Source organism: Anas acuta, chromosome 3 (assembly GCF_963932015.1).
Source record: "Anas acuta chromosome 3, bAnaAcu1.1, whole genome shotgun sequence".
NCBI lineage: Eukaryota > Metazoa > Chordata > Aves > Anseriformes > Anatidae > Anas > Anas acuta.
Genome location: NC_088981.1, coordinates 48,367,292 through 48,383,533, shown reverse-complemented (window position 1 = coordinate 48,383,533; position 16,242 = coordinate 48,367,292). Strand labels below are relative to the sequence as shown.

Below are 16,242 nucleotides of genomic sequence, written 5' to 3'. Positions count from 1 at the left end.
CCAAAACTATCAACACCTTTCTTCTAAGGGTAGGCTAACCTGTTCTCATGGTTCAGCCTTACTGCTGGTCACTCAAATACCAGATTTTATTTTGGAATTCAGTAACTTTTAACAAGTTTTCAGTATTTCATTTGTGTCGTTTCAACCTGAACACTGGAAAGGTATTTGTTAGGTATTTGACCCTTGTATGCTGGCAGTCTAATTTAGCAGATGGCCATCAGGTGAGCATTTACGGTGGTCACAGTTACACAATAAACTCAGTAAACACACAAAAACAAAAAACCACAGAAGTTTGCATTCCCTTAACTCATCTTTTTAGCCTTCTTGCAACCCTTACCAGGTCTCGGTGCGGAGGTGCACGATGTAGGTGCAAGATTCCCGCTGCCCCTCGCCCCTCCCCGTCCCCCAGCTGTGTCGGGTGTCGCGACCCGCCCCTTATATCGCAGCCCATTTCCCCTTTCCCGTTCAGCCCCGGGGCAGGCGCGCAGGCGCTGGGGGCGGAGCGGGGCCGTGTCTTGGGGTCCTGGGGGCGATGGACGTGGGGGCTGCGGGCTTCGGGCGGCTCCTGCCCGGCCTGCGGGACCGGGTCCGCAGCGCCGCCTTCCTGGGTGAGCGCCGGGGCCCGGCTGGGTGCCCCCATGGGGCCCCCGTGGGGCCCCCCTGTCGCAGCTGTAGGCTGCTCGGGGCAGCAAGCTGCTGGTGCTGGCTGAGAGCGAGCCCCCCGGGCATGTGGGGGTGGTTTTGTGCTTTCGGAATGAGAGCCTTGGAGGCTGTTGGAAGGAAAGCAGGGACATGCAGAGGGAGGCACTTAAACAGCCCTTGCTTTGGAATGACCCCCGAGGGAAGGGGAGAAAGCGGGATGCTGCTCCACTCGCTGTGTTACGAGCAGGCGGTGAGGGTGCTGCCCTTCGCTCACCTTGAGAAACCGGCCAGGGAGTGAGAGGGTTTGCTCTTGCAGCAGATCATCCCTTTTTTTCTTCTGGACCTGCTGTTGGGTTTAACAAAGAGGTTGTGGTGAAGAGAGATCCTTCAGAGATCCTTGGCCGGGTGCTGGTGAAATGCACGCCTCGTATTTTGTTTATTTTGCTTTGTTTTGGTATTCTTTCTAACAGGCCTCGATATGGAGTTCACTGGCTTACACTCGGCTGTCCCACAAAATAACCAGCCCAGGTAAAGCTGCAGGACTTGAATCATGAGGAAGAATTGCTGTTCAGGCTCTGTGAAAGCCAACCTGTGCATTGCCACAGTTCTCACTTTCCTTCCCCTTCCCTCACCCCGAGCTTTGGGTTTTGTTTTGGCAGCCTGTTTGATTCCCCCGCCGAGCGGTACCTGAAGGTCAGGCAGAGCGTGCAGCGCTTCACAGTCACCCAGCTGGGTAAGTGCTCCGGGGGAGCAGTCCCACCAGGGCCCCTTGCTGGCTGCTGAGCCCTTCAAGCCCTACCTTTGGAGTCTGTTCACAGAGCCATTTGTTGGCAATGGTAGGTTGGTTGGTTTGTGTTCTCTAATGTTTCCGCTAGCAGCTCTTTAATACTGTAGATAATTTAAAGTCAGGTGGGCCATATATTTCTTACTGGTCTAAAGCTATTCATATTTAAATATCCCAGGTACAAATACAGAGCTATAAAAAACAAGGGTGCAAGCAAGAACTAAGTGATAGCAGCTCCAATTCAAGGCTGTCGACTGTTTATGCGATGTATGTGTAAGGGGACTGTGAGAGAGAAAAACAAAGGGTGGTATTTCTGATGTTTCTAAAATGGAGGAAAAAAAAAAGAAGAGAAGGGAGCACTGGTGGAGGGCTACTGAAAATTTTCTTAAGAACCAGTTAAAGGTTAGGAGTGAAACTCTGGAAGTGTTTTAAATATTCTTCAAACACTTAATCTACGTAAGATCTTAATGTGCTTTTTAAGGATTAATAGGAAAATGAGGACCTAAATACCCAGCTCCTTACACGTGCTTTTGTAGTGTAGTTGGACCCACTGGCCTACGTGTGTGTAGTTGGAGACTTTTGTCACTGACTCCCCTCTTCTCACCCCTTGCTCAGTATTTACTGCTTAACCAGACCTGACTTCTTGCTTAACTGAGCACTGAAGAGCTTTTAGGGCTGTCAGGGAGCTGAGGAGTGGCCTGGCAGTTTGTGTAAAGGTTGCAGTGTGGTGTTAGTAAATGAGAAACACACTCCTTCAGGGATCTCACATCACTGATTTAATTTTCATGGTATTGTAGACATCAGCCCAACATCACTATTTCAGTTCAGGTCTTTCTTTCTTGCAGGGCTGGCAATATTCACAAAAGAAAATTCAAACAAGTAAGTAAAAAGCATCCTTTCCACGTAGACTTGTGCTTTTCTGTTAAAACGAAGGCAGCGTGGTTGAGCTTTTATTCAGGAATCTCTTGGGAAGGGTTGTGTCATTTCTTGTAGTCATCTTCTAGAGATTTTTTCTTTTCATTTTAGGTATGTGGTACATTCATACAACTTTTTTCTCTTTCCGTCAACGTTGGGAGTTACGGATGTTGAATTCACCCTCTCTGCATCTAGCATTCAATTCCTGTCTCATTATGGCTTTGACTTTAATAAGGTATGTAGTCTCTATGCCAGGAAACTAGAGCAGAGGAGGTCTGTGCAATTCTAGGAGAAACTATGATTAATATCTCTAAATGATACATTCTTGGGGTAGGCAGCTTCTTCCTGATGTATGAATCCATTGTGTGCTTCATTAGCAGGGAGAGTGAGCACTGGTTTTCTGAAGGGCCTGAGAGGCAATATCCACATCTTTGTCAGCCTAAGACAAATTCCCCTATCCCTGAAGATGAAAACACAACTCTTTTGAGCTTAGAAGTTGCTAAACAGAGCCCAGTGGGCGTTTTTAACTTGTCATGAAGGTGGGGGAGTCTCAGTGTACCTGTACCTTATGTATTTCCATGCTTCCCATAAACTGAGGCTGTTGTTAAATAAGAGCACTGTTTAGCAATTTTGGATAGGTCGCATCTTATGTTGGTATCTTGACATTTGAAGTATCTCAGTAAAGGAAAGGTAAAAGCAGAGCAAAAAAAAAAAAAAAAAGAAAGTGTCTTCCTTTATGTACAAATACATCTTGGATTACCTAGTGTTAGTGTTTTTGGAGAAGATATTTTGAGAACGAGAATCACCAGCACTTCCTAAATACATGTCAGTTTTGGAACTGACTAACCTGCTATTCTTTAATTTGGTGCAAGAAAGTCCAGGGGAGAGTAACTAACCATTTTTTTCCCTTCAGTTCCTGAAAGATGGAATCCCGTACATGAACGAGGTACAGGAGGAGAGCCTGAGCCAGCGTCTCTCAGAGGGCAGCTGGAGAGTCTGCAGGTGAGTGTTATTCAGAGGGGTGGCTCCTGTACTGATGCTGTTAACAGTTCTCCTTCACCCAGATCACGTTTTGTAAATCAGTAAAATGTTGTTCTGGATGCCTTGCTGCCAGTTCTTCCTGCATGCTGTGGTCTGCCCAGAGGGGGACTGAGATCACAGAACCGCAGGCTCACTGAGGTCGGCAGGGGCTTCTGGAGGCCACCTGGTCCAACCCCCTCCTCAAGCAGGGCCACCCAGAGCTGCTTGCTCAGGCTCACATCCAGGTGGCTTTGGAGGATCTCCAAGGGAAGTCACCTACGCAGTACAGAAACACGCTTCTTGATGTTTAGATGCAAAATATCACAGGGTACAATCTGGAGAGTTGGCTGCATATTTGGGAAATACTTCTGCATTCCTACAGCAAGGCATGAGTCTCAGCTATAAAATGAACAAACAAATATAATTTCTCTTCCTCTTTTTTCCCTGATCCTGCTTTAGTGCTGTGGGCAGGAATGTGATGAAGAAGGCTATTGATGAAGTGACCAGGTGGATAGTAGCAGCAGAGGAAGGGGAGACCATGACTCTGAAGGATCTGAGTGGTACGGAACAGGGCGCCTCCCTTGGGTACCGACAGGCTCTGAGTGGCTTCATCACTGCTGAACATCTGGGGCTGCTGGTGTCCTTTGCTGCCTGTTCTCTTAAACAAGTCTCTTAAGAATGAAAGCACACGTGCCCATCTTGCCTTTAAAGCCCTCTGCCTGTGCCTCCATTCTTGTCAGGAATTCATCTCTGAGCTCTGCTTTTCTGTGCTATTGTGGCGTTGGGTTTTCCTGTGGTGGAGGTGCTGGGATGAGGAGAGCTTGTTTTGTAGTAATTGGCTTCTATTTTGTGCTTCTTCAGAATAGTAAGTGGAGAATTTGTAGGTGATCTGAACCAGGAGAACTTTGGGCTTGTTTGCAAGCTGAGAAGTCTCTGTGCTATTTTGGGGCAGAAGAAGTACATGGAATCATAGCAGGGGCTAATTTGTAGGTTTGTTCGTGGAGACCAAACCTTAATCCTCCAGGTCGGGGTGAAACACAGGAAAAGGTTAGGAAGGACTCTATTGATACTTTTTTTTTCTTCCCCTCAGTCCAGTCCAAGAGTGTGAAATACGGAGGGTAGAGAGTGTGCTCAGTTTCCTATTTACTACACCTGCTGTAGTAGATATGATAATGAAACTTAATTTATTTAAGCAATGAGACTGATTAAAGTGTCCTTTAGCATGCTGTTCATAAAACAACAGGTTAATTTGTTATCAGCCACCTCTCATCTGTGCTCGGCTTCTGAGTGTGTTGCTCTGACACCTTTCACAAACACAGCCAGTCTTTCTCAGAGTGCTCATAGTTAGCTTTCTCCCTCTTCTTGTTTTCAGTTGGTCTTTTGCTTTCCTCTATGTCCTCACAAAGGCTTATTTGACTGAAATTCTCACTGTGACTTTTTTTGCTGTCATGATGTGAATAGGAATGTACCAAAATCATACATTCAGGCCTATTTTTTGTACAGTGGAGAAGAAAAATCTGGTCAGTCCTTCTGTCTAGAAAAAGTGTTTTCCAAATAGGCTTCTCTGCCCCTCTGAAATTGTCACTATTTCTTTTCTGCCTTAGGCTCTCACATGCTTGAAGTTCAGCTGGTTCTGAGACAAGCTCTCCAGAATGTTTGGACACAGCCTCTTGAAGATGGTGAGGTGAGCTGGAAACTTGGACCTTTTGAAGAGGGAATTTCCATCTAGATAGATAGAACTGGTGTTCTCACAGAGGCACCAAAATGTTGCTTGTACTTCTCATAATAGGAGTCCAGTAGGAGAAAACAAAACAACAACAAAAAAAATGTACTGGGCAGCGCTGATTTTGTATCCCTTTCCATGGCATATTACAAAATTGAATAACTTTGGTTTCTGTTTCACCTGTAGCCACAAAATACATTGAGCTGTGGAAGTGCTTGTCCTTGGAGGGGTTCTGCAGGGACTTTCTTCCTGTCCTTAGACTTTAATAGGTTGCTCTTTCAATGCTTTCACAAGAATGTGCAGTTTTTAGCCTTTTTTAGTGGTGTTCTTCATCTTTTTTTTTTTTTTTTTTTTAATATTTAGTGCAGTATTTTCTGAATTAAACTTAAGGCTGTGGACTTCTCAAAACATGGCACGAGTCTTAACAGTCAGTTGGTTAGGCATAGATTACAAAAGTCATTTTTATTTTTTTTATACTACTACTCTTTTGGCTTGATAACAAGTGTCAGCAGAGTGACAGATTTACTCATCCCACTCACCTGCAGCACAGCCTTTGAGGATTCAGTTTGTGTGATTGCTCTTTTTTTTTCTGTTTTTCAGTGCCACAAGCTTACAGTATTAGCATAAAGTTAAATTGAATTATGTTTATTTGTGGTCCAAGATATCTATGGTAGGAACCATCCCGTTAAGAAGAGAAGCATTAATGAGACACCATTAGAACAGGATTCTTTTTTTTTTTTTTATTATTATTACTGGAGCACTGATCTCAGTAGGGAAGAGAAGTGAGGCTGTTTTGAGGTCCCAGGAATGTGCTTTTTCTCTGTTCTTCATAGCCTGGAAGCTGAACACGAGTCCTTAGTGTTACTGAACCCCAGTAAGCAATGCACATACAGGTGGAGTGGGAGGCTGAGATATCCAACATCTGTTCTTTTCAGGTAGTGGTGAAAAAAGTGAGTCCGCAACAACGCCGGCTTCTGGAAAACTCTTCTTATGACTACTGCCGGAAGGAGCTGATTCTCACGTCTGCCCGGGGCTTCACCAACCTTTTCCAGATACTTGTTGAAGCTAAAAAGGTAAAACCCCCTTGTCTCTACTCTAATTTTTCATCTTTTTTTTAATTTACTACACTGGGTGTAGAGATAAAAGATAAAGAAGTAGTTAGTGTTGAGTGACTCAGCTCATTCAGTGTGATCGCCCTGTTTAGCTGTCAGGAAAACTGAGATGAATTCTTAAATTGCAGTCATGGTTAGAAAAAATGCACGTTAAACACAATGTGATCTTACTGACCAGGTTCCTCTCCCAAAGCATGCTCAGCATTATTGATCCAAATGCTGGATTTCCCTGTGTTACGCGTCTGTTAATCCTGCAGACCAAATGAGGCTGAGGAGAGTGAGTCAGAAGCCATTCTGCAATGTGTTTTTTAAACTATTTGAGAAAAAGCAGAGTCTGCAACGCTGAAAATCCTTGCGTTACACAGCATGAGTCACCGTCTAAGAAAGCTGAGCAGATTCTTGCCTCTGGGGCAAGATACCGTGCTTTTCAGCATGTGGCAGACCTGTTTACTGGGCCATGTAGGCTGTCAATGTGATTGTATGTGGCAATTCTCATGTTCTGTATGCAGGTCATTGAATGAATTTCAGCTTCAGAAGAGTTTAGGCCTGAAAGCTGTCCTTCCCCTTCTGGTTAGGCCTATAAATGTGATCGCTGAAAGATGCTAGCATTGTTCACCTGAACTGAGAATCTAGCTCATAGTTTCTTAGATCTATACAAAATAGGATACTATTCAAAAATACCCTCTTCAGAAAGTCCACAAGTCTGATTTCCTGAAAGCACTAGTCCTGCAGTGACCTTTGCAACCTGAATGACTTCTGTGTGAGTGCGTGTGGATGCTGTCCATGGGGGGAAAGAATTACAGCTGTTGAGCAGGTCTGCGGTGGGTTACATCCGAGTCCTTGTGCAGAAAGCTGCTCCAACAGGCTGTTATGTTCTTCCAACAGCCACTGGTGGGACATAACATGTTCATGGACCTCTGTCATCTTCATGACAAGTTCTACAAACCCCTTCCAGGTAATGCTGTACGTGTCGGCTGTCTCTGTCTGTGCCCCAGGCAGCTGCCTTTGCAGCAGGGATGGGGGGCTGAGCACAGTGGGCATTCGGCACCCCAGCAGGTAGCCCTGCAGTGCTTGGTGCCAGTCACCTCTTCTGCACTCCGACTGCTGGAGCAGGGCATGATTCCTCAGGTGAAATACCGTTGGCTTTTCCTCAGTTCCATAACGTTTTTATCCATGCGTTTTGCTTTCAGAAAGCTATGAGGAGTTTAAAAGGAATATTCACAACCTGTTCCCTGTCCTCATAGACACCAAGACTGTAACAAAATCCATCTGGAGGGTAAGATGTGATGGTGCTTCTGTGTGGCATTAGAGCTTGTATTTTCTCTGCTGGGTGAAAGACCTTTCCTGAGTGGTTACAGAGCTGTGACTAGTCTTAAGTGTTGCCAAGAGACACTCTGACCTGAGGTCTCATTTAATGAATCAGCAGTACCAGCACAGGAGCTCATGTGGTTTTCTATCATGTTCTTCTTTTACAGAATCATCGGTTTCCTCGAGTATCTACTCTTTTGGAGGTGTATGAGGTTCTGTGCAGGTCAGTGGTGGGCTATAGAAGCTTCTGCTATCACTTCATTTTCTTGGGAAAGATACTTTTTATATTCATTATTTCCCTTCTCTCAGATATTTTCCAGCTGGTTACTTGTCTTTCTAAATTTAAGAGCAAAATATTTTCTCATATTTCTTATAAAATTATTGTCGAGTGAAGTATTTGTTCTAAAAGTCACTGCTCACATCAGAGCTTTATGGGCCTAGAGTCCATAAAATGTATTCTAGTCTATACTGTATAACTGAAATGTTTCCTGTTCGTTATGTGGTTATAGTGACCCCTACGTTCCTGAATACCAAGCAGGGCTTTAGAGCTTTGTAGGAGCTTTCCACCTTCATTTTATTGGTCTCAGGGTTAGCTTGCAGTAGCCTTACACGCAATTTTACATTTGTGTGTTGCTTATGGCATGCTATGAAATGAATAAGTTTAAATTCTCAGTGAAAACATACCCTAATTTCAAATGCAAGCTCCCAGGAAAGAGCTGTTAGCACTGAGCTCAAAGCTCTAATTAAACACAGTGATCAAGTGGAGCCTCAGTAGATACCCTGTTTCACGAGCTTAACCATGATGTGGTTTTCTACACTTGTTCTTTGGATAAATTGTTTGCTTTTCCTACTGTTTGATACACACGCACAAAATTTCCTCTTTCCTCACCCCTACTCCCAAGAAGTAGATGCCAAATTAGAGCTTATAAAAACAGTACTGTTCCTTGTTTTGTAGCATTTTCAGACTGCAGATTCTCAGAGTTTTGGTACTTTTTTTTCTTTTATTTCAGTCACTCCATAGGTATCTATTTAATCTGTCCCCCATTCAAATAGCACTCAAACAGAGTCATCTAAACCACCTCTCTCCTTGAAGTTGTCCATTGATTTTTTTTTATTTTTATTTTTAGTTTAATTCACATTTTTATTTGCAACCAGAGCAGGTTGCTGCTTAGAAATTTTGGCTGTGGGAGGAGATTGAGGTAGTTTTTAGGAGTTAGTTTTCAGGAAAACTGTTAGCGTTCAGCAAAGAGTCTCACCCTTTAATAGGATACTACCAAAGTTTCTTTTAAACTGTTCAATAGTTTTTTCTGAAATGAAGCCACAGGTCACTAGAGAACAGGAAAGCCTGCCATATAACTTGTCTTGTCTCTAACATACCGAGGAAGGACAAAAATCTCACACATCCATTTGTCTTCAGCAACAACCTAAACCCCACAGATCCAACGGGCCCAGTGATTACTCTCGCAAGTGACTGTTCACGATACGGTATGTTTTTAAGCACATCTTCAAAGTTGGGTAGCTAAAGGGGTTTGTTTTATTGTGTGGATGTCCACATGGAAAGTGTGAGTGAATGTTGGTAGGACTGCTGAATTCACACAGGGCTTCTGATGTGTGTCTGTCCTGGCGCAAGGCCCTGGGCTTCCAGAAAGTTGCATGTTTCTCTCCTCCCTGGTAGCTGCTGGGGGTAAGGCAGGGCAGGACACAAAGGTTTACACCACGCTGCTGGCATAAATGGCATTTGCACTCAGATGGGCTGAACTGAGCCCAACTTGGTGCAGTGAAGAGTCAGCAGCCCTTGGGCAAGGGGAGGTGGGAAGTAGCAATCCTAGAAGAGGGAGCTAGTGGCGGGTAGGTCCCAGAAAACAGCTGAGCTAGGTAGCTCACAGACCTTTCCTGCCTCTCCTGCTGTCCTGCAGCCCATGGCCTTCTGTGTTTTGAAGCAATTCCCATGCCATCAGTAGCATAAAACACAATTCCTTTTAGGTTTTCGTGAATGTTCATTTTATTTTTTTATGTGCATCTTACTGAGCTCTTCAGCTGTTGGTATAACTGCTGCCTTTTTGTTGGCTGTTTTAAAATGCTTTGTAGAATTGTAGACCTGCTATTGGGTGTAAAGGCTTTAAGGGAAGGAGAGAAACTGCTGAGGGATGGTGGGGGGGTAAGGGGGGAAAATTAGGATTCTGTGGCCAAGCAGTTTCCACAGTATGCTGGAGGCTTTTACTGCTTTTTAATTTTGTTGGACACTTACAGCTGAGAAGAAATCCCCTCATGAGGCAGGCTATGATGCATTTCTCTGTGGTTCAGGTAAAATGTTTCTCAAACGCTTCTTGAACTATTTTACCGGGGCTTCACAATTCATTTCCTGCTCTGTTTACTGCATGCTAAGTAATATTTGTTTATACACAGTCTTGTTCTTAGTACCTTACCTGCACTTTGAGTTTTTTACTTTCCATAGTTTCATTTATTTAGTTATGTTTCTATATCTTTGTTCTAAAGTATGGTTGTTTCTCCTTCTAGTTCTTCTGAAGTCAGCTCATTTGCTACTACGCAGAGTGACAAAGTGAGTGGTGTTTACATGTTTATCAAAAATCTTGTTACACAGAAGAGTCTTACAGAAAACAGTCCTGAGTTTGCTCTGGCTGACTTCTTGTTTTTCAGTCTGACCTTCCTTTTGGATAAGAGAAAGTGTTATTGAAAATGTCATTGTTCTAATTAGATTGTTATTTTATAAATCTGAAAGTAGTAGATTTATGTCAAAGCTGACATTTTGAAAATGTAATCAGGGGCCATGAGATGGCTCAGAGGTTGGGAAATGGCATAGTGAATCCTTTATCCTCGAACAAGCTCTCTCAAGTTCAGTTCACTTGGGTAAGGGTCAAATCATTTTCCATTACTTTCCATTTTTGAAAACTGTGTGATTCAGTGACTTCAGCCAGCTAAGTTCCTGTTCAAATCCCTTTCCCCTGCTTGCAGCTTTTTGGTATCTTCTGCAGAAGTCAAGCCGTGGAATACCTATTCCCTCACTAGTCTGGGGGCTCTGTGTTCCAGAAACCTTGTGTGGCGCTGCAGTGCTGGAGAGACAAAACATTGTTCCTTTTTGTTTTCAGATGTAGTGATACAGTGGAGGCTGATCCTTCTTTCTCTCAGTATCTCACTGCGTTAGCTGAGTACCTGAACAAGGTGAATTTCATCCGAGGTGGTGCCTCAAGCATTGTGCGTATGAATTGCAGGTCTGTAACCACTCTGTGGGGTACGTAGGTCCGTAGCCTAGCTGATGGCTTCATTAGAGGACAAAAATCCACCAGTGCCTGGGCCCACCTTGGCAGAAGTTGTCTCCGTGCAAGTGACACAAATGACCTTTCAAAATGGCAAATGAGTTGAAATTCTGCCTCATGAAATAGAACCATAGAACCGTTTAGGTTGGAAAAGACTTCCAAGATCATCAAGTCCAACCATTAACCTAGCATTGCCAAGTCTGCCACTAGACCATGTCCCTAAGCACCACATCTATATGTCTTTTAAATACTTCCAGGGATGCTGACTCAACCGCTTCCCTGAGCAGCCTGTCCCAGTGCCTCACAATGCTTTCAGTGAAGAAATTTTTCCTAATATCAAACCTAAATCTTCCCTGGTGCAACTTGAGGCCACTTCCTCTCATCCTATCACTTGTTGCCTGGGAGAAGAGACTAACCCCCACGTTGCTACAGCTACTTTGAGGTAGCTGTAGAGTGTGATGTTTCCCTGAGCCTCCTTTTCTGTAGGCTAAATAAGCCCAACTCCATCAGCTGCTCCTTGTGAGCTTTGTTCTCTGGATCCTACATCAGCTTTGTTGTGCTTCTTTGGATGTGCTCCTCGATGTCCTTCTTGTAGCGAGGGGCCCAAAACCGAACACAGTACTCAAGGTGTGGCTTCACCAGAGCCGAGTACAGGGGGACAATCACTTTCCTAGTCCTGCTGCCCACACTAGCTACAAGCCAGGATGCTGTTGGCTTTCTTGGCTACCTGAGCACACTGCTGGCTCGTGTTCAGATGGCTGTCAACCAATACCCCCAGGTCCCTTCCCGACAAGCAGTTTTGCTGCCTTAGTGTATTAATATTGTTACCTTACAGGATGGCATTAGTAACTTTACACTGTCCTAACACTGTGCTCTGTAGAAGAGCTTGCTGTTTCTCTGTTTTTCTATGTGGCAATAGTTTGCCTTTATGACTCCAGTTTAGAAAAATACTGGGACAAAAGAAAAGTAACTTTGCACCAACAGTTGTGCAGTATGCTGTCCTATTTTTGTCATGTTTTCTGATTCTGTTGTAGTTCTATAGTTCTGTACTATTCCTGAACTCAGATATGTCTCAACATTGCATATTTTTTAGAATTTTTCTGGGGAAGATGTTCCCAGCCAACATCCCCCTCCCTTGGTTGTCCGTGTCCGAGGCTGGCCACAGATGAATGAAAGGCAGATTTACCAGGAGTTAAAAGCTCTTTGTCGCTTTGATGTCAGAAGGCTATCAGAGAACCAGTTCATTTTGCTCTCCAATAAATTTAAGCAGTAAGTGACTGGAAAATCCTACCTTTCTGTCCCTTGATCCTCTTTGATCCAAGTTTTCATCCTCCTCTCTCTCTGTTTTGACAGCTCTTAGATAAAGAGATTTCTGTCCTGATCTGTAGGATGCTGTAAGCAGCCTGCAAGTCATGGTTAATGACATCTGCTTTCATTACAGTGTCAGGCGTGTTCTCCGCAATTATAAACACCACCCTCATCTGCAGATCTCTGTCTATCGCCACTGGAGGCACTCTCCACGTGTGAACTGCTTGTTGCAGTGAGTTACGAAAATCATATGAATGGGGAGGAGGGAGGGAAGGGCATCCTGTTCATAGTGCCGGAGCCCTGTCACAGAAGCAGTGTGCTGCTCTTTCTGTGTCCTTCTAGAGATCAGGGAGTTGAGAAGGAGGTTCCCATGCTGACTGCTGGATTGCTGCTTGTGATCTTTCATCCCTGGGCAGCAGGACTTCAAATGAGATCTCGATTAACCAGATCTAAGTTAACCCAAGAACATTTCCCCACAGAGAGCACAAAACCACGTGCTATCATAACAGACAGAGGATTACCTTAATGAGCTGCAGTGCTAGCTCCAATAAGCTCGAGGAGAGAGAGGCAGAGTCTCCCATGTGTGGGAGCACTGTGGGTTTTTCTGGAGCAGAGTTGAAAGCTCAGTAGCAGGGGAGAATTCCAGATTCAAAATGCATCCCTCTGGAAGGAGAGGCAGTAGTGCTAATGAATAGTGAATTTCTGGCCTGACACAGTTAGAAAAAGAATCTCAGTTTTTAATAAGAACAAAATTCAGACCTGAACATAAGTAGCCTTAACAATGTTTTATCATTCTTGTCCTTTAGAGTGTCTGGTATTGTGGCACTGTGGTCTCTCTTGGCCTTTGTACTCGGAGGACGTCCTTGCTGTTCATCGTAAACGACTCTCTTTCAGATGAGACATGAGGAACACCGATTTTTTTTTTTGAATGCTTGTTCTGTTTTGTTTCATTTTCCTTTCATTCAATAAAGTATATATAAAAAAAGTGTTTTAAATTTATTTCTTGGAAATGAGCTTTTGAAGAGGATATGTTGGTTTCTGGTTTGTATTATTTTGTAATCTGTTCAAAGCATAGCCCCCTCCTGAAGAGGTAGAGGTGGTTCTTTTGATGACTAATTTACTTTGATATTCTAGTGGTTCTTCACAGCTATTCATAACCTCGGTTTGTTCTCAGTGCTTGTCTTGCTGCATAAAACACATTTGTGCTGAAGTTCTGGAAGTTATGAAATGAAAGAGACTATTTTTAACTTCAATTGTAAAGCAGGGGAAATGTCACTATTTACCAAACAAAAATGGGCAGAGCTGATGGAGAAACCACTCTTGAAGCTCATGAAGGATTGTGGGGAATGGAAAATAATTTGCAGTGCTGTGAGTGTTGTGCAGTTCAGTGGTAGTGGAGCTGAAGATAGTCGCAGATAAGTGGAATTTGTCAGCTTGCAGTTTGTAGAATACGCACAGGTCAGGTGAGTTGGCATGTTATTTGTTTGCTTCTAGTGCACAGCACGTGAGGGCTCCTTTATCTGAAAATATGATGAGCCGTGCACTCTGAGAAACTGAGATCAGTTTCTACAATATAGCTAGGGTATTTGTCAGTCCAGGGACTACCGTCTTCAGCAATCTTTCTTACAAATGTCCTTCTTAAAAGCAATCTGCCCATCCATGATTTGGAAATCATGGGCCGTAGATTTCATCAGTCACCATATGATTTAAAGGAGCTCATGGTCATATAATATGTAGAATCTGCCTTTATTTTACTCTAAAATGGGAATTGCTGCAGAGGACCTTAAAGCAACAGCACAGGATTGCAGTGTGCGTGAAGATCACGTGCTCCCTGCTGCTAACAGTTAGCTGTGTTGCTGCTCTGTAGGGCACTGTGTCTTCAGATGTGGTTTGTGAGTTCTGCACAGCTTGTGGTTTGTGCCTCTTGTTTCATAAGATAAGTCAGTTATTTGTCTGTGTAGGAGCAGAGTTTTTTTTTTTTTTTTTGTAACCCCTTCAGTGATGGGGTTTTGTTTTCTGTCACTATGTTCCTTTAAACGCCAGTGTAAGCAAGGTTCTTCTTGTCTTCATCCCTATAGACCTCACATGCAGGCAGTCTGTGTTGTGTAGATTGGGGAAAGTTTACACTAAGAATTACATGCAGTGCTATTAATTTTCCTATAAAAACACATTTTGGGATGTGAGCTAGGAAACAATACCCTTGGTCTATGGGCCCCCTATTTGGCTAGCTATCTAAATATGGGGAGATGCAGCCTCCCTTGCATCTAATCTTTACAAACTAGGGATCACGAGATTATAGGTGCTGTTACCTCTGAGGAACACTGCTGTTTTTAAGGGAGCATGCACTTTGATTTCAGGAAAAAAGAAATGAATTGTTCTGCCTTTAAACTTTTGCTCCCTTTCTGCTATTTTCTTTTCCAAATGACAAACAGACAAATACTGAATTGGCTCATGGCAGTACTATGGTAGTAGTTTATCCTTTAAAGAAATATGCTTCTCTTTGGAAGAAAGCAGAGGTCCTTTCACCCCTTTTTCAGGAACAGCCCGTAGCTCTGACTATGCCTTCTCCTTGTCCAAGGCACAGACACACTTCACAAAGCCAAATACTGTGCTGAACCAAGACTTGGGTTTCCTGCATTAATGCTGGGAGAAAGAACTTATAAGTAAAATTGCTCTAGATCTACTAGATATTCCTTTAAGTCAGTTAAGTTTTCATTCAGATTGTATACAAGAAGAAATATGAGCAGGTTTCTGATTTCCTCGGGAGAATTTGCAATCACAAGTTGCCAGTGTGTAATAACCTAGGGTCACTCGCTTCTGAGAGCATTTTAAAGATAACAATCGTGTGCTCTCGTGAAATGGGTTAGCTGGGGGCTAGTCTGACAAATCAGAGCAGCTCTTATCTGTGGGAACAGGTTTACAAGTTCTCAGCAGCTTTAGATCAAGACGACATCTCCCTGAACATGCCAATACGGCCATTCTGACCTCAGCTGTTGATTTTGCTCCAGACTAGGGAACTGTTACTAATCCAAGTTGGAAGTATCAAAAGTAGTTCTGGTTACACCCACTCCTACAAGCCTTCTGCAAGGAGGGGGAGGAACTTCAGAGTCTTGTGAAACCAGCTCAAGGTGGTGCAACCTGCCTTGTAACTCCAGCTCTGAAGAGGTGCGCGCCAAAGTTGCTGGGTGGCTCTGAGGGTTGGCAGCTCAGAAGTCAAACCTGCCTCCCGAAGTCAGTGACAAAACCACGGCTAAGTCCCCAGCGGCAGTTGTACACCTGCTTCTCAACACTGTTAGGAAGTTGCACTGAATTCAGCCTGTAAGGTTGGAAAGAATAATTCCAACCATCACTGAAAATATGGTAAAGGTCCCTCTTAAATATCTTACCCTACAGCATAGAATTGCAGGTCAGAATGTATCTACTTCTAAGAACAATTTGATTTCTGATATATATATATATGTATATATATATATATATATTTTTTTTAAATCTTCATGATTAGATGCCTATTTTCTGAGTTAACCTCTCTGCCCCTGGCAGGTAACCTCTCAGGGCATCTCCTGCCGCAGAACACCAACAACAGAAGTCTTGCAGCAGAGGAGCTCAGCACTGCCTCACATTAAAAGAAATACCATCCTGCCAGACCTTTGTTGAGGAATTTTATCATTGCCATTAGCTTTGAAAAAAAAGAAACAAACACCAAAACACTGTTCAATTATGTAAAAAGTCTATGGTGCCATAAATGTAAGAGTCCAAATTATCACTATTTTTTTTTTTTAAACAGCAATCTGCTCATGGCTTCAGTGGCAATACTCCAGTTACTGGCATTGGAGGAGAGCAGAATTTACTTCTTGGTTAAAGTCAATGTATAGTTTTTGTATAGAAGAAAGCTTTATATATCCCTCTGTTTCATAGGGGTGTGAATTAATATTTCTTAGTAATGTTATGCATTCAATCAAAATATGCTGTAGCTGAAAACCTTGCTGCATATTGGAAGAGCAAGGTTACAGATACCTTACTGAAAGAATCAAGAGGAACAGCACCATACTAAGTGCCAGTGTCACTCACCCTCTTGATGCTACGTAGCCCAACAAGTCAGGGGTGCTCTGGCTGTGCTGCAGCATCATAGCTGAGTCTGAACTTTGTATGCTGATC

General features: G+C 43.5%; 1 protein-coding gene across 4 annotated transcripts; it reads left to right on the top strand.

The window, feature by feature from the left end:
- Positions 1–457: 457 nt before the first annotated feature.
- On the top strand, positions 458–13,097 carry PNLDC1 (PARN like ribonuclease domain containing exonuclease 1). Of its 4 annotated transcripts, none has more exons than XM_068676984.1 (19): positions 458–608; positions 1,113–1,170; positions 1,302–1,375; positions 2,272–2,305; positions 2,453–2,576; positions 3,255–3,343; positions 3,821–3,921; positions 4,966–5,045; positions 6,020–6,157; positions 7,082–7,151; positions 7,387–7,472; positions 7,672–7,727; positions 8,922–8,989; positions 9,755–9,808; positions 10,022–10,064; positions 10,612–10,717; positions 11,873–12,048; positions 12,221–12,319; positions 12,894–13,089. In XM_068676984.1, exons 1-19 carry the CDS (start codon positions 533–535, stop codon positions 12,964–12,966), a joined length of 1,605 nt encoding a protein of 534 aa, XP_068533085.1. In that variant the 5' UTR covers positions 458–532; the 3' UTR covers positions 12,967–13,089. The 4 variants fall into 4 exon arrangements, 3 of the variants coding, with proteins under 3 accessions (XP_068533085.1, XP_068533086.1, XP_068533084.1); XM_068676985.1 differs by lacking the exon at positions 458–608 and adding an exon at positions 700–892 and having other exon boundaries at positions 10,612–10,684; positions 12,894–13,097; XM_068676983.1 differs by lacking the exon at positions 458–608 and adding an exon at positions 708–892 and having other exon boundaries at positions 12,894–13,092.
- The last annotated feature ends 3,145 nt before the right edge of the window (positions 13,098–16,242 follow it).